This window comes from Loxodonta africana, chromosome 3 (genome assembly GCF_030014295.1).
Source record: "Loxodonta africana isolate mLoxAfr1 chromosome 3, mLoxAfr1.hap2, whole genome shotgun sequence".
Taxonomy (NCBI): domain Eukaryota; kingdom Metazoa; phylum Chordata; class Mammalia; order Proboscidea; family Elephantidae; genus Loxodonta; species Loxodonta africana.
In genome coordinates this window covers 19,099,644-19,119,555 of record NC_087344.1, presented here as the reverse complement: position 1 = coordinate 19,119,555, position 19,912 = coordinate 19,099,644, and the positions used below count along the sequence as shown (strand labels likewise).

The 19,912-nt window shown below is 41.1% G+C and overlaps 1 protein-coding gene and 1 pseudogene across 1 annotated transcript; both read left to right on the top strand.

Annotated features, from left to right (window-relative positions):
- Positions 1-2,360: 2,360 nt before the first annotated feature.
- On the top strand, positions 2,361-5,858 carry LOC100666995 (putative gustatory receptor clone PTE03). The gene has a single exon (XM_010602402.3). The coding sequence runs from the start codon at positions 3,866-3,868 to the stop codon at positions 4,802-4,804; it is 939 nt and encodes a 312-aa protein (XP_010600704.2). The 5' UTR covers positions 2,361-3,865; the 3' UTR covers positions 4,805-5,858.
- Positions 5,859-7,630: 1,772 nt separating this feature from the next.
- Positions 7,631-11,846, top strand: LOC100667283 (mesoderm-specific transcript homolog protein-like; annotated as a pseudogene).
- Positions 11,847-19,912: the final 8,066 nt, after the last annotated feature.

Sequence of the window (19,912 nt, the reverse complement as noted above, 5' to 3'; positions counted from 1 at the left end):
CCTAATTGAAGAGAGCAAAAGGTAATTAAAAAGACAGGCACAAAAGAAAAGACCAAAACTTGCTCTTGACTCTTAAACTTGGTCTTGAATTTAGAGTGGCTAAATCAAATGGAAGAAACAATAAAGTCAAAGAGCTGGACAAAACATTCCAAAGGGAAGCTCGAGATGACCAAGTATAATAGTATAATGAAATGTGCACAGAACTGGAGTTAGAAAACCAAAAGGGAAGAACAGGATTGACATTTCTCAGGCTGAAGGAACTAAAGAAAGAATTCAATCCTCAACTTGCAATATCGAAGAATTCTATGGGCATAATATTGAACGATGCAGGAACCATAAGAAGAAGATGGAAGATATACACAGAGTCACTGTATAAAAAGAATTGGTTGATGTTGAACTATTTCAGGAGGTAGCATATGATCAAGAACTGATACTATTGAAGGAAGAAGTCCAAGGTACCCTGAGGCATTGGTGAAAAACAAGGCTCTAGGAATTGAGGGAATACCAATTGAGATGTTTCAACAAATGTATCCAATGCTGGAAGTACTCATCTTTGCCAAGAAATTGGGAAGACAGCTACCTGACCAATCGAGTGGAAGATATCCATATTTGTGCCCATTCCAAAGAAAGGTGACATAACAGAATGTGGAAATTATCAAATGATATGATTAACATCACACACAAGTAAAATTTTGCTGAAGATAATTAAAAAAACCATTGCAGGAGTACATCGACAAGGAATTGCCAGAAATTCAAGCTGGATACAGAAGAGAACGTGGAACCAGGGATATCATTGTCTATGTAGCATAGATCTTGACTGAAAGCAAAGAATACTAGAAAGACTTTTACCTTCTTTTATTATTATTATTATTGACAATGCAAACACATTCAAATAAATGTGTGGATCCTAAGAAATCATGGATAACACTGGGAAGAATGGGAATTCCAGAACACTTAATTGTGCTTTTGTGGAACTGTACATAGACCAAGAGACTTTTGTTCGAATACAATGAGGGAATACTTGATGGTTTAAAATCTGAAAAGGTGTGTGTCAGAATTGTATCCTTTCACCATACCTGTTCAATCTGTGTGCTGATCATTTAATCTGAGAAGGTGACTTTATGAAGAAGAATGCAGCATCAGGATTGGAAGAAGACGAATTAATAATCAGCAATGTACAGATGACACAACCTTGCTTGCTGGAAGTGAAGAGGGCTGAAACACCTACAGATGAAGATCAAAGACTACAGCACTCAGTATGGATTACACCTCAACATAAAGAAAACAAAAATTTTCACATTGGGTCGAAAAACAACATCATGATAAGTGGAGAAAAGATTGAAGTTGTCAAGGATTTCATTTACTTGGAACCACAATCAACATCCATGGAAGCAGCAGTCAAGAAATCAAATGATGTATTTCATTGGAGAAATCTGCTGCAAAAGATCTTTTAAAATTGTTGAAAAGTAGAGATGTCAAGATCCTGCTTTGAACACACTAAAAAAATTGTTGCTTTTTTTTCTCCAGTTTTTTCAAGGCTCATGCATTTCCTCCTTCCTCCCATTCTTGAGCTTTGGGCAAAAAAAAATATGCTGCATATCACCTGGGTGCCCTGTTAGTGCAGTGATTAAGCACTCAGCTGCTAACCAAAAGTTGGCAGTTTGAACACACCAGCTTCCCCACAGAAGAAAGACATGGCAGTCAGCTTCTATTAAGTTTTCAGCCTTGGAAATTCTATGTGGCAGTTCTGTCTTATAGGATCACAATGAATGGAAATCAACTCACCTGCAATGGGTATATATCAACTTATGAGAATAATATTTCAATCTTCAAATAACTGGAAGAAAAGGAAATCTCATTTCATAACAGCTGTTAAGCTTAAGGTTTCAGCCAGTACATTGTAGGTTGACATCACGTCCTGAGTTTGGGTCCTGTTTTGATTCTGTCACCTGTTGGATACTACCTATGTGGTCAGAGAGCAAGTGACCTCAAATACCAGGGAAAGCACTTGGTTTTAATTCAGGTGAAAGATTTCAAGAGGCAAGTAATAGAATTTGCTGACCCTTCAGGATGCCTTGTCCTGCCCTACTCAGAGATCATATCACCCAAAAACAGTGGTCATATAAGGTCAGCTCCAAGTTCTGGCAGCCAAAATTCAAAACCTGTTTTTACCTCCTTGCAGAGTACCATGTACTTTGTATCTGCAACTTCACTTTTCTTTTACCTTTACACGAGGTCATGGATAAAATGTGAGATAATAGGAGCACCTTATTCATATGTCCACTCTGAGAATAAAAACAGTTAATATAGTAAATCCTGAAAACTCTGTCTGCCAATAATCAGAGATCAGTAGGTGTTAGTGTTGGTAATGACAGCGGTTTATAATAATTATGATGTTTATTACTATGCTTTGTGATAATACTATTAATTAAAACAATAATAACAAGGGACGTCTTAGTCATCTAGTGCTGTTATAACAGAAATAGCACACGTGGATGGCTTCAGCAGACAGAAGTTTATTTTCTCACAGTCTAGTAGGCTAGAAGTCCAAATTCAGGGCGTCAGCTCCAGGGTAAGGCTTTCTCTTACTGTTGGCTCTGGAGGGAGGCCCTTGTCATCAATCTTATTCTGGCCTAGGAGCTTCTCAGTGCAGAAACCCCAGATACAAAGGATGTGCTATTCTCCTGGCTCTTGCTTCTTGGTATTATGAGGTCCCCACATCTCTCTCTTCATTTCTCTCTTTTATATCTCAAAAGAGACTGGCTTAAGACAATCTAATCTTGTAGATCTCATCAACATAACTGCTGCTGATCCATCTCATTAACATCATAATAATAGGATATTTGCAATACATGGGAAAATTATATCAGATAACAAAATGGTGGCCATTTACATAATACTGGGAATCATGGCATAGCCAAATTGATACATATTTTGGGGGGACACAATTCAATCCATGACAAGCAATAAGAACCTAAACGATGGAACATTTAAATGGAAATAAAAATATAAAGGACAGATTTTGAGGAACAACTGAAAATGAAAAAGCTTAGTTGAGTCATGGGATTGAACTCCTGGCCAGCTCCCTCAGCAGAGCATGGCGAGCCAGGTCGCCATCTCCTCTTGAGGTACATCAAATCTATTCTTCCCTGAATATGAGTTTATTATACATGGGCCACAATGGTTGACTCTCTAGAACAGTGAAACTCAGAGTGTGATCCCCAGACCTGCAACAGTAGCATTTGAGAAATGGTTAGAAAGAAAAAGTTTAAAGCCTTAGACCCCAAATTCTGAATTCAATACTCTGAGGGTGTGACTTAACAAGTTCTTCAGCTGATTCTGATGAAAAGAGGAGTTTGAGAACCACTGCTCTAAAAACATAGGTGTAGAGTTTGTTTTTGTGCTAGTTTGAAGGCTTTGGAAAATTCCCAAGGAAAAAGCCATGTATTTTTTTCTACTTTATTCCTGTTAGTTGGCACAATGTGAAAAAATAGTAGATATACAATAAACACAAAGATACTACCTATTTGCTCAGAGAGTAAAGGATCCTTAAAACCAGGGAGACCACTTGTGACTTTACTCAAGTGAAAGATTTTTGGAAGATGTGGTGATGGAAGAGAGAGAAGAATAGAGAGAAAACAGGAGGAAGGAAGGGAGAGAGGATGGGACAGAGGCAGGTGAAGGGAGAAAAAGACGAAGAGGGAAAGGGAAAAGGAAAAGAAAAGGGAAGAGAGGGACAGAGAGAAGAAAGATTTGTGGTATTCACTTAGTTTCACAATATAGATGCTAGAATTTCTCTGAAATACACAATTCTTGTAAATCTGTTATATGTTCTATCACTTCTATCATCAGACTCATCAACAACATGGCATCAGAAAACCAAACTGGTGTAGCAGCATTCTTCCTCCTGGGGCTCTCAGAGGATTCAGAAATGCAGCCCCTCCTCTTTGGACTATTCCTCACCTTGTACTTTGTCACTGTGTTGGGCAACCTGCTCATTATCCTGGCCATCAGCTCAGACTCCCACCTCCACACCCCCATGTACTTTTTCCTCTCCAACTTGTCCTTCACTGACATCTGTTTCGGCACCACCACAGTCCCCAAGATGCTGGTGAACATCCAGACACAAAGCAAGTCCATCAGTTACACAGGCTGCCTCACCCAGGTTTGCTTTGTTCTGATGTTTGCAGGTGTAGAAAATTTTCTCCTTGCAGCAATGGCCTATGACCGCTATGTGGCCATCTGCCAACCACTGAGGTACACAGTCATCATGAACTCTTACCTCTGTGGCCTGCTGATTCTCCTCTCCTTGTTTATTAGTTTGGTGGATGCCCTGCTTCACAGTCTGATGGTGCTGCGTCTGTCCTTCTGTGCAGACCTGGAAATCCCTCACTTCTTCTGCGAACTTGTTCAGGTCATCAAACTTGCCTGCTCCAATACCCTCATCAATGACATCCTGGTATATTTAATAACTAGCGTATTGGGCAGTGTTCCTCTCCTTGGGATTATTTTCTCTTACATTAAAATTGTCTCTTCCATTCTGAGCATGCCATCAGCTGGGGGAATGTATAAAGCTTTCTCCACCTGTGGGTCTCACCTGTCAGTGGTTTTCTTATTCTATGGAACATCTTTTGGAGTCTGCATTAGTTCTGCAGTTACTCATTCTTCCAAGAACTTAGCAGTAGCCTCAGTGATGTACGCTGTGGTCCCTCCAATGATGAACCCCTTTATCTACAGCCTGAGGAACAGAGACATGAAGGGGGCCTTGCAGAAACTCTTCTGGAGAATATCTTCTTTTTCTTAGTTGTGTCATCTGCCTTAGGCTTGTGCTTCTAAAATGAGTCAAAGTGAAAGAACACTTGGTGAATCAGAATGTTAGAATCTTCCAGTAACAAGTTTTTTTTACATTGTGATAATTTTTTTGTTTATTATTAATTTAAAATATTTTTTACATATGTGTATGCATATTTACTTGCACACTTCTGTCCTCACAATTTTTACTTTGATAATTTAGTACGTTAAAATGTTGATTTATTGTTTTTATTTTTGGTAGATATATACATTTATCAAAACATTTGCCATTTATACATTTTTTTATTGTACCTTTCAGTGACATTTATCACATTCTTCATGTTATTCAACCATCACCACTATCCATTTTCACAGCTTTTTCATCACTCTTAACTCAGTGTCCCCTAAGCAATGAGTCTCCCTTTCTTTTTTCGTCCTTAATGGCCCTGGTAACCACTAATAAACTTCTCACTTTATACACTTGCTTATTCTAGGTATTTCATATAAGTGGGGCTGACATTTCACTCAGCATAATGTTTTCAAGGTTCATCTATGTTGCAGTATGTATTAGGACTTTATTTCTCTTTATGGCTGAGTAGTATTTCATAGTATGTATGATATTTTGTGTATCCATTCATCAGTTGATGGACATTTAGCCTGTTTCCACCTTATAGCTATAATGAATAGTGCAGCAACGAACATTGATATACAAGTATCTGTGTTTCTGCTTTCAAATCTTTTGCTACAACCATCGTATACCATAGTGAATAACAGTATTTCAACATGGAATCTAAATTTGCTCTCCTCTAGCTTTGTGATGTTTGATTGGTTGCATACTATGACTGGTTTCCCTCAAGGTCACCAGATGGCTTCGTCACTTACAGGCATCATATCTCAGAAAGCTGACTATGACTTCGTGTTTTTTGTTTTTTAATGAAGAGGTGATGCTTCCAATGAGTCATTAAGAATACATCATTTCATAGCTTATACACCTGAATTAGGATGTACAAGCCCCTTATTAAACTCTTCTTTTGTGAGGAGAATGGGATTATTATGGGTGCATTTGACCAATCATCTAGAAAAGCTGTCCTCCAACCTTAATGAGTATAAGAACTGGAGATCTTGTTAAATAACAGATTCCTTAGCCTATTCTCAAAGATTTGGGCTCAGTAGTGTGAGGGGAGCCCATTGGGTTCAGGAAGTACTCAATGAAATTAGGCTAGTATCATTGTATTCCTTATCTTGCCCTATATTCTTTGCTATTAAAACCTTTTGCTTTCACACATTTCATAAGACTTGCTTTAGCAGTTATCATTGCTTACCTTAATTTAAGTATGTATCAGCATTTTAAGTGAATCTAGCAATATAATGTAATACATAATTATTGGACATTCAAGCTAAGGTGAATTATCTTTTCCTCACAGTTGATTTGCTATGATTCCTTCTCACTAATTACTTGCTAGCAATGACTTTGACTTTTTCTTTTTTACCTTGAGTCACCCTTTCTGTTTCTGATTCTTTTTCAGGTGAGATATAATAACCTTTTTGAGAAATGGTACTAGGACAAATGGGTAGCCACATGCAAAAGCATAAAGTAGGATTCTTACCTCAAATGACATTAAAAAGAAAAAGGACCCAAAGTAGATCGAAGGCCTAAATGTAAGAACTAAAACTATAAAATGCTTAGAAAACATAGGGGTAAATCTTGACCTAGGATTTGGCAAAGGATTCTTAGATATGACACCAAGAGTACATGCACCAAAAGAAAAAAAAAAAGATAAATTGGACTTAAAATGTTTTACTTCAAAGGATACCATCAAAGAAGTGAAAAGACAACACATAGAATTAGAGAAAAAATTTGCAAATCGTATGTGTTCATATATTTTTATTCAAGCTAAAAAGACAAATGACTAATTAAAAAATGAACAATGCACTTGAATAGACACTTCTACAAAGAAGAAATGCACAGGAAAAGATGCTCAGCATCATTAGTCATCAGGGAAATGCAAACCAAAACTTCGATGTGATACCACTTCAAATCCACTAAGATATAGTCTATTCGGAAACCCTAGTAGCATAGTGGTTAAGAGCTACAACTGCTAACCAAAAGGTTGGCAGTTTGAATCCACCAGGTGCTCCTTGGAAACTGTATGGGGCAGTTCTACCCTGTCCTATAGGGTCGCTATGAGTCGGAATCAACTCGATGGCAACGGGTTTTTTTTTTTACAGTCTATTTAAAAAAAAATATGTGCAACAGTTGGCAAAGATGTAGAGAAATCAGAACTCTTGTACATTGTGGATGGGAAAGTGAAATGGTGCAGCAATTTTGGAAAATATTCTGGAAGTTCCTCAAATCATTAAACATAGAATTACCACATGACCAGTAATTTCACTCCTAGGTATTTGTGGGCCAAGATTTTCAGTGGTTTGGCAGTCGTAAGATGTTGTGATCACCTCCGTGGTGGGATCTGCTGTGAGTAGCCAACCACTTGGAAGGGAGTTTCCTTGGGTGTGTGGCCTGCATTGAATAATTGGACATTCTGGCAAGGCTCATGAGATTTTTGCTCCTGCTGGATCCTTCAGCTGCTCCTATTCATCTGACCTCTGGTTCTTGGGACTTGAGCTAGCAGCTTACCTGTAGCCTTGCCTGCTGATCTTGGAATTCATTGCTATTTGCAGCCTGTCAACAATAACTCTGCCCCCTGACCTACTGATCTTGGGTTCGCCAGGCCCTGTGGCTACGTGAATCAGGAGAAAGCTCTATCCTGACCCAAGGACTTGGGATGTTCCAGCCTCTACAGCTGTGTGAGCCATTTCCTTGATATAAGTCTCTCTGTGAATGGATAGAGTTGCAGCAACGGCACAGGACCAGCAGCAGCAGAGAACTTGCAGTGGCAGATTGCGGTGCCTCTGGGCACTTATTGGTGGAGCTAGGCTTGCCGACCCATGGAGCAAGAAAGCTGAGTGCCTGTGTGCAGGAGGCTCCCCGGCAGAGTGGGAAGCCTCCAGGAACTTATCGGTGGAGCTACTGAGCTTTGGAACACTTGCCCCAGCAGGGCAGATGCAGATGTGAGGCCTGAGGCACCAAGAGGCCAAGAAACCAGGGAACAGAAGCTGAAGAGACAAAAAACACAAGAAACTGAGCTGCCTCAGTCTCAAAATGTATGGCCATGACCTCAGGGGTTTCAAAGGATGGAGCCATGGCCTCTGGTGTTTCTAAGGGTGGAGTCAGCACTCATATGGACTAGGAGAATGGTGTGTCTAAAGCCGAGGGAGCAGAGTTTCGGTCCCAGTGAGCCAGGAAGGTGGAGCTGAAGCCCAGGGCCAAGGGGCCTCCACGCAGAATCTGGAGAGCTAATGTAATGTGTTCTGTTGACTTGCTTATGCCTTTTTTACCTTCAGTTTCTCCCATTTGTAACGGAAATGTCTACCTTATGCCTGTTCTGCCATTGTACCATTGGAAGCAGGTAACTTGTATTCTAGATTTCACAGATGAAGAGGAATTTTGGGATTTTGGACTTAACTCCAAGACTTTTGCTATGATATAATGGGATGTTTTGCATGTTGCAAGGATGTGATTTTGGGGGTGGGCAAAAGATGGAATGTCATGGATTGAATTATGCTCCTCCAAAAATGTGTTTATCAACTTGGTTAGGCCACAATTCCCAGTATTGTGTGGTTGTCCTCCATTTTGTGATTGTAATTTTATGTTGAGAGAATTAGAGTGGGATTGTAGCACCAACCTTACTCAGGTCGCCTCCCTGATCCAAGGTAAAGGGAGTTTCCCTGGGGTGTGACTTGTACCACCTTTAATCTCTCAAGAGATAAAAGGAAATGGAAGCAAGCAGAGAGTGAGGAGCTCATACCACCAAGAAAGCAGCACCAGGAGCAAAGCACATCCTTTGGACGCAGGGTCCCTGTGCTTGAGAAGCTCCTCGGCCAGGGGAAGATTGAGGACAAGGACCTTCCTCCAGAAATGACAGAGAAAGAAAGCCTTCCCCTGGAAGCAACACCCTGAATTTGGACTTGTAACCTATGAGACTATAAGAGAATAAATTTCTCTTTGTTAAAGCCATCCACCTGTATTTGTGTTCTAGCACCCACCCACTGCTGTCGAGTCGATTCCGCCTCATAGTGACCCTATAGAACAGAGTAGAACTGCCCGATAGAGTTTCCAAGGAGCACCTGGCGGATTCGAACTGCCAATCTCTTGGTTAGCAGCCGTAGTACTTAATCACTATGCCACCAGGGTTTCCTCTGTTATAACGGCACTAGTAACTAAAACAATAGATTGTTTTTTTGTGGGGTTTTTTTGTTTTTGTTTTTGTTTTTTTGGCAGGGAGGCTCCCAAGGAGAGTAGGTCCCTCTGTAAATGGATAGCAATCACCCACAAACCAGTCATGTCCCAGAGTTTATTGCTCTAGTGTGCCTGCACCCACATTTCAAATACCACTTGCATATGGAGAACACTGTAGTCACATCATAGGTCTTGCCCCAGCACAGAGCAGATGAACCATTTGCATGGGAAAACACAGCTCTTCCCCACATTATATCTGACTCATAACTGTTTGTGTCTAACGGAATCTCTTTCTCTTTCAAGGAAAAGAAAGAGGCACAGGTACTCAGAATGAGATAAGTTTAGGCAAGTCAAGACCTCAGTCAAGAAAAAGGAAATCAGTTTTCCCTTCATGGAATAGGAGGGTAACACTAAGCCATTGAGCCTGGGAATTTCTTATTAAACAAAAACTATATCTGATTATTTACCCCATGAGACAGTGCTTCCCCAGTGCCTTTTTCACTCTTTATTTTTAAATAATTTATTCACACATAGAAGTTGCAAAAATAGTACCAAGATTGCCTGGGTACCCTTTACCCAGCGTCCTCCAATGGTGACACAATCTCTCACAATAAACCCTTTGCCTCTGAGTTGATTTGGACTCAGAGTGACCTTTTAGGACAAAGTAGAATTGCCCCAAAGGGTTTTTCAGGAGTGGCTGGTGGATTCAAACTGCCAACCTTTTAGTTAGCAGCTGAGCTCTAAACCAGTGGGCTACCAAGGCTCTTAATCTTTCATAATCATAGTATATATTGGAGCAATACTATCAACTAAACTGCAGACTTTATTGGGATTTAACCTGAGTTCTCTTTTGAGGAAGGACAGGCACCAGCCTTCCTGTTTGCCTCGTTTGTTGTCTGGGAAAGCCCTCCTATGAAGTGGCATTATTCCTCAGTGGACACAGAAAAGACAAAGTTCACCCATTCACACTGAATCAGATGAGTCTCTTAGTCTGATGAAACCCTCAATGCATTAAAAACGGAACTAACAACTGCTGCGGCAGCGGCCAGGCCCCTCCTCTGCAGCAGCCGCGCCTCACGCAGTGCCTCAGCAGACTGCCGTTTAGGTGGCTGAGCCGCTGGGCAGCAGGCCCGCTTTGCGGCCGTCTCACGCTGCTGGCGGTAGCTGTAGCTGGCTGGCCTTGTGCCAGCATTCTTGCAGCTTGGGCGCTGACCGGCTGCACAAGCTAAGGGTGGCCAGGGTGCACCGAGATAACCTGCACACGGTGAGGGAGTGGTGGGTCCAGGTGGGGTTGCTGGCCGTGCTCCTGCTGGCGGCCTACCTGCACATCCCGCCCCCTCAGCTTTCCCTTGCTCTTCACTCATAAAAGTCCTCAGGCAAATTTTTCACCTACCAGGGACTGCGCATCTTTTACCAAGACTCCGTGGGTGTGATTGGAAGTCCAGAAATAGTTGTGCTCCTATATGGCTTTCCAACATCCAGCTACCATTGGTACAAGATTTGGGAAGGTCTGCCCCTGAGGTTTCATGAGTAATTGCTCTTGATTTCTTAGGCTTTGGCTTCAGTGACAAACGGAGACCACACCACTACTCCATATTTGAACAGGCCAGCATGTGGAGGCATGCTTGAGAGGCTTCTTGTTCTCCAGAACTGTAGGATCAACCACCTGTCTCATGACTGTGGAGACATGTGGCTCAGGAGCTGCTCCATAGGTACAAGCAGAATCCGTGGGGACAGCTTACCATAAAAAGTCTCTGCCTGTCAAATGGAGGTATCTTTCCCAAGACTCATCATCCTCTCCCTCTCCAGAAGCTTCTTAAAGATGGAGGCATGCTGTCAACCATCCTCACGCGTTTGATGAACTTGTTTGTATTCTCTTGAGGTCTCACCCCGGTCTTTGGGCCCTACACTTGGCCTCTGAGAGTGAGCTGTGGGACATGTGGGCAGGGATAGCAACAATGACAGAGACTTAGTCATTGATAGTCTTCTACGGTACGTTAATCAGAGGAAGAAGTTTAGAAGATGCTGGGTGGGAGCCCTTGCCTCTGTATCTGTTCCCATTCATTTTATCTATGGGCCATTGGATCCCATAAATCCCGACCTGGAGTTTTTGGAGCTGTATAGGAAAATGCTGCCGAGGTCCACAGTGTCAATTCTGGATGACCACATTTGCCACTACCCACAGCTAGAGGATCCCATGGGCTTCTTGAATGCATATACTCCTTCTGAGCTGGAAAGTGTAGCTTCCCTGTATTACCTTCCCTACGCCCTATCTGTTGCGTATTCCACTTAGGAAGAAATTCCCAAAAGAGGTCCTGGTCACTAAACACTATTCTCTCACAAAAATCCACTTTACTCAAGTCGGGGAACACAGTATAGTAAAAAATCAGCAGAAACTCCGACTAAGAGTTGACCTAACAGTTCACTTCCCCTTCCTTTGACACCTGATCAAGTGTATGAATTTGCCTTTGTCTTTTGTGTTATTAAGAAATTCTGATGAGCACCACTACTCCCTGATGCAGTAGGAGAGGCACGCATTCCTTTTCATGAAAGACTTTTCAACACATCTATGGGCTTTTCTGAAATATTTAGAAATGCTGATTTCTGGTCCAACCAGAACTGGAATAAAAGAGTAAAGGATGAGGAGGGGGCCTTACCTCTCCTTGAACAGCTTTAAGGGTATGTGCTTTTAAGTTCTCTAAGCCATACCACTTCAATAAGAGTGATTCTCCCTTGTCATAACTTTGAATTAGTTTCATCAGCTGCTTCTAATTACAGACATTTTGTTAAAAAAAAAAAAGATTTTCGTTTAAATAATGTAGTATTCTAAGTATGCTTTAAGACTGTGATTTATCTAGATGGGTACATATATTTTATAAGGACACTAAACCAGCAAATACTCTGGTAGAATACAACCAAAAACCAAACCTGTTGCTGTTGAGTCAATTCTGACTCATAGCGACCCTATAGGACAGAGTAGAACTGCCCCACAGAGTTAGTGAACTTTATTAAATATGTTTAATTTCTGAATAAATTAAATGAAATCTGAACTAAATTCAAACTATTTTCAGAATTTCCTAAAATCACATTAATGGCTAACAGCATCTGTGCCAGAGATTTACTGTTATTACCTGGAAAGACTAATTCTAACAGCAAATAACAGCCTGACTATTCATACCTCAGTGCTTAGAAGGCTGTCCCCCCGTGAGCTACAGTGAAGGGGAGGGATCATGGTGTGTCCGAGTTACCATGCTGAGTGTACATTGACTCCTTTTATGATGATTGTTTAATGTCTCATTGGTTGTCCCAGAGAGGCTTTCTCATGTAGCTCAGCAATTCCTGTGCTTTACAGACAGGAAAGTTCCAGAACTTTTTAAGAGCAAATTCGGAAATACCTATGAGCAAATGGTGCTGAATACTTTTTTTTAAGCCACAATTTTATTGTCTTAGTCAAAACAACATTAAGTGATTATTTTAAATTTTTTTTTAATTAGAAGCTCCAGGTATAACAATGAAAGCAGAATAAGTGTTTATTTCCTATTAATAAAACTGAATTTTGACAAAAAAGAGGAAATAACTACATTAAGACAAGTGAACAATTGATCTCTTCCCAATGTCAATGTGCAGCATCCAACATTCCTTAAAAAAAAGAAAAGAAATCACTCCAGGACACCACTTTCTATGCTAATCCAAAGACATTCCAATGCAGGCATTTCTCTTCTTCCCTAATTTAATAGCACAGCTTTTAGAACCACCTGGGGGTGCTTGGGAAAATCCCAATGCTAGAGCCTGACACCAGATAGATTAAATTAAAACCTTGGGTGGCTTTTGTATATTTATGATCCCAGTACAAATACTTTTTAAAAATTCCCCCAGTGATCCCATGTGGGCAGACAAGGTTGAGAATCCCTCTAAAAGATTCTGCAGTGAAAAGACTCAAGTTGATGTGATCTGAAGCTAATAATGAGCTGCAGAGGGATTCAGACTTCCCACTGAGACTCAAATCCAGGTTAATCTTTCTTTGTGAGACTCCGGGCAAAATGGGCCTGCTCTCTTCTTGCAGCTGCCCTCCAAGGTTGTTCTGACCAGTTCCCTTCCCTTGTCAAAGAAAAGAACTGGACAAAGAAAAGGAGGGGACAATGACAGTGTACTTGTCACTTAACATCAAGTGGCACTGATTGTTAGAGAAAAGTTTGACACTCATATCATTTTAAAAATAGCAAGAGGTCCTTCCATTATACCCCTGGCCTCTACCTGTCTAGTCACAGTCCTTGTCACATCGTAATCAGACCTGAAAGAAGCACGCACAGGAGAAAACCCAACAAAGGAATTTAAACTCCTTATCTACAAGTGTAATTACCAGACGGTAGATTTGAGTGTGGGTTTCTATAACAACTAATAGGAATACATAGTGAAAACTGAAAAGAATATACTGAGAAGAAGTGAAAGTAACTTAGATACTTCTTCTAGGAAATATTTGCTCCTAGAAACTAAGACTGTGAACCAACAAAATATTGTTATCAAGACTAATAGCTGACTTACTAAGATTCACTTCAAGACACTTGCTTTATTGTGCCAATCAACCCATAACTATTATGTCATAAACTCTGCTGCATTCCAAATACTCCCTGCCTTTTGGGTCCCACATTAAAATACCCAGCCCTGGCACTAACCAAACCAGTTACCAGGGAGTTGAATCTGACTTATGGCAACCCCATGTGTTTCAGAGTAGAACTGTGCTCCACAGAGTTTTCGTGGCTGTGAGCTTTCAGAAGGAGATCTTCAGGCCCTTCTTCCGAGGCACGTCTGAGTAGGTTCAAACTGCCAACCTTTTGGTTAGGAGCCCAGTTGTCTTAGTTATCTAGTGCTGCTGTAACAGAAATACCACTAGCGGTTGGCTTTAGCAAGCACAAGTTTATTCTCTTACAGTTTAGGAAGCTAGAAGTCCCAATTTAGGGCACCAGCTCCCAAGTAATGTTTTCTCTCCCTGTTGGTTCTGAAGGAATGTCCTTGTCATCAATCTTCTCCTGGCCTAGGAGCTTCTCAGTGCAGGGGCCCTGGGTCCAAAGGATCCACTCATCTTCCACCGCCACTTTCTTGATGGTATGAGGATCCTCTCCTTTCTGCTCACTTCTCTTTTATATCTCAAAAGAGATTGAGTCAAGATACAGGCTGATCCTGTAGACTGAGTACTGCCTCATTAACATAACTACCTCTAATCTTGCCTCATTATCATCATAACCAAAAAAAACCTTGTTCATGTGAAGTCGATTCCGACTCACAGTGACCCTACAGGACAGAGTAGAACTGCTCCAGTGGGCTTCCATGGAGCTGCTGGTGATTCAAACTGCCAACTTTTTGGTTAGCAGCTGAGCACTTAACCACTGCACCATCAGGGCTCCCATTAACATCATAGAGGTTAGGATTTACAACACATAGGATAACCACATCAGATCACAAAATGGAAGACAACCACACAATACTGAGAATCCTGGCTCAGCCAAATTGATACATATTTTGGGGGACACAATTCAATCCATAACATTCCACCCTTTGGCCTCCAAAATTTCATGTCTTTGCCACACACATGTAAAACATTTTCAGCCCATCATGTTGTTGTTGTTGTTAAGTGCCATCGACTCAGTTCTGACTCATAGCGACCCTATGTCCCACAGAACAAAACGCTGCCAGGTCCTGCGCCATCCTTACAATTCTTGTTATGCTTGAGCTCATTGTTGCAGCCACTGTGTCAAACCATCTTGTTGAGGGTCTTCCTCTTTTTCACTGACCCTTTACTTTACCAAGTATGATGTTCTTCTCCAGGGACCGATCCCTCCTGATAACATGTCCAAAGTATGTAAGATGCAGTCTTGCCATCCTTGCTTCTAAGGAACATTCTGGTTGCACTTTTTCCAGGACAGATTTGTTCATTCTTTTGGCAGTCCACGGTATATTCAATATTCTTCACCAACACCACAATTCGAAGGTGTCGATTCTTCTTTGGCCTTCCTTATTTATTGTCCACCTTTCACATGCATATAATGCAATTGAAAATACCATGGCTTGGGTCAGGCCCATCATACCATCTCAAAAATCTTAAATTTAAATCAACTCCAATTCCATCCCGTGGCAAAATTCTCTTCATCTGTGAAATCTAGAATATAAGTTATCTGCTTCCAAAGTACAATGCTGGAACAGGTACAAGGTAGACATTTCTGTTACAAATTAGAGAAATTGGAGGGAAAGAAGGGATGGGCACCAAGCAACTCAGCAGAACACATTACCTCTCAAGACTTGGAAACAATTCTCTGTTCTCTGAGACTATTTAGGCAATGGCACTGCCCTCCAAACTTTTGGTGTTGCTCACACTCTCTAGATTCTGGATAGAGACCCCCAGCTCTGGGCTTTAGCTTTGCCTTCCAGGTCCACTGGGACAGCAACTCTGCTCCCTTGGATTTGAGCAGCCCCATTCTCCTAGTCTGTCTGAAATAAAAGACTGAAGACACTGAAATAAAAACATGTGCCATCAAAAGAAGATATGCCTGAAGATTGGCCTAAGAATACACAAATAAATCAATGGACTAGAATGGAAAGTCCAGAAACAGATCTCGGTATGCAAGTGAATTCAAAATGCAATCAAAGTAGTTTGTCAAGGTGCTAGTGTCCATCTCGGGGTCCCTGGTGGTACATACCATTAATGCACTCAGCTGCTAGATGAAAGTTTGGAGGTTCAAGGAACCAAGAGACACCTCAGAAGAAAGGCCTAGTGACCTCCTTTCAAAAAATCAGCCATTAAAAGCACAGTTCCCCCGGGGGGGGGGCCCAGCCGTTCGAGGGGGCGGTGCCCACCCAGTTCACGCGAGTGGAGCGGCGCGCCAGAGGGAGAAGTCCCTGGGACAAAGTGAAAGGTCTTGGAGCGGGGAGAGCAGCATCCCAGCTGGGGAGCCGACCCGCCGGGATTTTGGCGGGCACGGACGGGGCGTGAGCGCCGGGATCAGCTACATTCCCCTGAATTGACCCCCGCCAACCGGTTCGCGTGGGCCCAGCCAGTTCGCGCTGGCGGTGTGGCGGAGCAGCCGGTGGAAGAAGTCCCTGGGAGACAGTGGCTGGTCTTGGAGCGGGGAGAGCAGCGCCCCAGCCAGGATGCGCAGTCACGACTCAGGCGCGGGGACCTGCTCGGCTCTCCTGAGCTGACCCGGGGTGGGGGGAGCCCACCCGGTTCGCGGGAGCAGCACGCGACGCGGCTGGCGGGACAGGGAGTCCCCAGGAGGCAGCGATTGATTTTGGAGACGGGAGTGCACAGTCCCAGTAGGGGAGCCTTAACCTTGGGGGTGGGGCTGACAGCGGAGGATCTGACCGTGATGCCAGCGGGCCAGACCCCCCGGGGGGCAATCTCCACACAGCCAGTACATATAGGCGATGCGCCCCATGGAAATCTCAGATATAAGAGTCATTCCAAGCAAGACAAACAACTCTGGCTATATTCTGAGGTGCTACACTCCTAGCTCTCTGATCCCTTCCCCACCCTCCCCAGGCGGCTCCATTAACATCGGAATAGCCTGAGCCAGAGGGAGAACTCTGATAGGGATCTGACTGCATCTTTTTTTAGCGGATTTTCTGGAAAAACTAGTTTCCCAGTGATGGCTCGGAGACAGCAGTCCATATCAAACCACATAAAGAAGCAGACCATGACAGATTCTCCAACCCCCCAAATAAAAGAATCAAAATCTTTCCCAAATGAAGATACAATCCTGGAATCATCAGATACAGAATATAAAAAACTAATTTACAGAATGCTTAAAGATATCACAAATGAAATTAGGATAACTGCAGAAAAAGCCAAGGAACACACTGATAAAACTGTTGAAGAACTCAAAAAGATTATTCAAGAACATAGTGGAAAAATTAATAAGTTGCAAGAATCCATAGAGAGACAACATGTAGAAATCCAAAAGATTAACAATAAAATTACAGAATTAGACAACGCAATAGGAAGTTAGAGGAGCAGACTCGAGCAATTAGAATGTAGACTGGGACATCTGGAGGACCAGGGAATCAACACCAACATAGCTGAAAAAAAATCAGATAAAAGAATTGAAAAAAATGAAGACACCCTAAGAATCATGTGGGACTCTATCAAGAAGGATAACTTGCGAGTGATTGGAGTCCCAGAACAGGGAGGGGGGACAGAAAACACAGAGAAAATAGTTGAAGAACTCCTGACAGAAAACTTCCCTGACATCATGAAAGACGAAAGGATATCTATCCAAGATGCTCATCGAACCCCATTTAAGATTGATCCAAAAAGAAAAACACCAAGACATATTATCATCAAACTCGCCAAAACCAAAGATAAACAGAAAATTTTAAAAGCAGCCAGGGAGAAAAGAAAGGTTTCCTTCAAGGGAGAATCAATAAGAATAAGTTCAGACTACTCAGCAGAAACCATGCAGGCAAGAAGGGAATGGGACGACGTATACAGAGCACTGAAGGAGAAAAACTGCCAACCAAGAATCATATATCCAGCAAAACTCTCTCTGAAATATGAAGGCGAAATTAAGATATTTACAGATAAACACAAGTTTAGAGAATTTGCAAAAACCAAACCAAGGCTACAAGAAATGCTAAAGGAGATTGTTTGGTCAGATGACCAATAATATCAGGTACAATACAAGGTCACAAAACAGAACGTCCTGATATCAACTCAAATAGGGAAAGCACAAAAACAAACAAATTAAGATTAATTCTAAAAAATAAATAAATAAACAAAATAACACACATAACAGGGAATCATGGAAATCAATAGATAAAAGATCACAATAATCAAAAAGAGGGACTAAATATAGGAGGCATTGAACTGCCAGATGGAGAGTGATACAAGGCGATATAGAACGATACAAGTTAGGTTTTTACTTAGAAAAATAGGGGTAAATAATAAGGTAACCACAAAAAGGAATATCAACTCCATAACTCAAGAGAAAAGCTAAGAAAAACATAACAACTCACCTAACATAAAGTTAAACATTAAGAAAATGAGGATCTCACAATCTACTAAGAAAAACGTCTCAGCACAAAAAAGTATGTGGAAAAATGAAATGGCCAACAACACACATGAAAAGGCATCAAAATGACAGCACTAAATACTTATTTATCTATAATTACGCTGAATGTAAATGGACTAAATGCACCAATAAAGAGACAGAGAGTCACGGACTGGATAAAGAAACATGATCCATCTATATGCTGCCTACAAGAGACACACCTTAGACTTAGAGACACAAACAAACTAAAACTCAAAGGATGGAAAAAAATATATCAAGCAAACAAGAAGCAAAAAAGAAGAGGAGTAGCAATATTAATTTCTGACAAAATAGACTTTAGACTTAAATCCACCACAAAGGATAAAGAAGGACACTATATAATGATAAAAGGGACAATTGATCAGGAAGACATAACCATATTAAATATTTATGCACCCAATGACAGGGCTGCAAGATACATAAATCAAACTTTAACAGAATTGAAAAGTGAGATAGACACCTCCACATTTATAGTAGGAGACTTCAACACACCACTTTTGGAGAAGGACAGGACATCCAGTAAGAAGCTCAATAGAGACACGGAAGACCTAATTACAACAATCAACCAACTTGACCTCATTGACTTATACAGAACTCTCCACCCAACTGCTGCAAAATATTCTTTTTTTCTAGTGCACATGGAACATTCTCTAGAATAGACCACATATTAGGTCATAAAACAAACCTTTGCAGAGTCCAAAACATCAAAATATTACAAAGCATCTTCTCAGACCACAAGGCAATGAAACTAGAAATCAATAACAGAAAAACCAGGGAAAAGAAATCAAATACTTGGAAAATGAACAATACCCTCCTGAAGAAAGACTGAGTTATAGAAGACATCAAGGAGGGAACAAGGAAATTCTTAGAAAGCAACGAGAATGAAAATACTTCCTATCAAAACCTCTGGGACACAGCAAAAGCAGTGCTCAGAGGCCAATTTATATCGATAAATGCACACATACAAAAAGAAGAAAGAGCCAAAATCAGAGAACTGTCCCGACAACTTGAACAAATAGAAAGTGAGCAACAAAAGAACCCATCAGGCACCAGAAGAAAACAAATAATAAAAATTAGAGCTGAACTAAATGAATTAGAGAACAGAAAAACAATTGAAAGAATTAACAAAGCCAAAAGCTGGTTCTTTGAAAAAATTAACAAAATTGATAAACCATTGGCTAGACTGACTAAAGAAATACAGGAAAGGAAACAATTAACCCGAATAAGAAACGAGAAGGACCACATCACAACAGAGCCAAATGAAATTAAAAGAATCATTTCAGATTACTACGAAAAATTGTACTCTAACAAATTTGAAAACCTAGAAGAAATGGATAAATTCTTGGAAAAACACTACCTACCTAAACTAACACATTCAGAAGTAGAACAACTAAATAGACCCATAACAAAAAAAGATATTGAAACGGTAATCAAAAAACTTCCAACAAAAAAAGTCCTGGCCCGGACGGCTTCACTGCAGAGTTCTACCAAACCTTCAGACAAGACTTAACACCACTACTACTGAAAGTATTTCAAAGCATAGAAAAAGACGGAATACTACCCAACTCATTCTATGAAGCTACCATCTCCCTGATACCAAAACCAGGTAAAGACATTACAAAAAAAGAAAATTATAGACCTATATCCCTCATGAACATAGATGCAAAAATCCTCAACAAAATTCTAGCCAATAGAATCCAACAACACATCAAGAAAATAATTCACCCTGATCAAGTGGGATTTA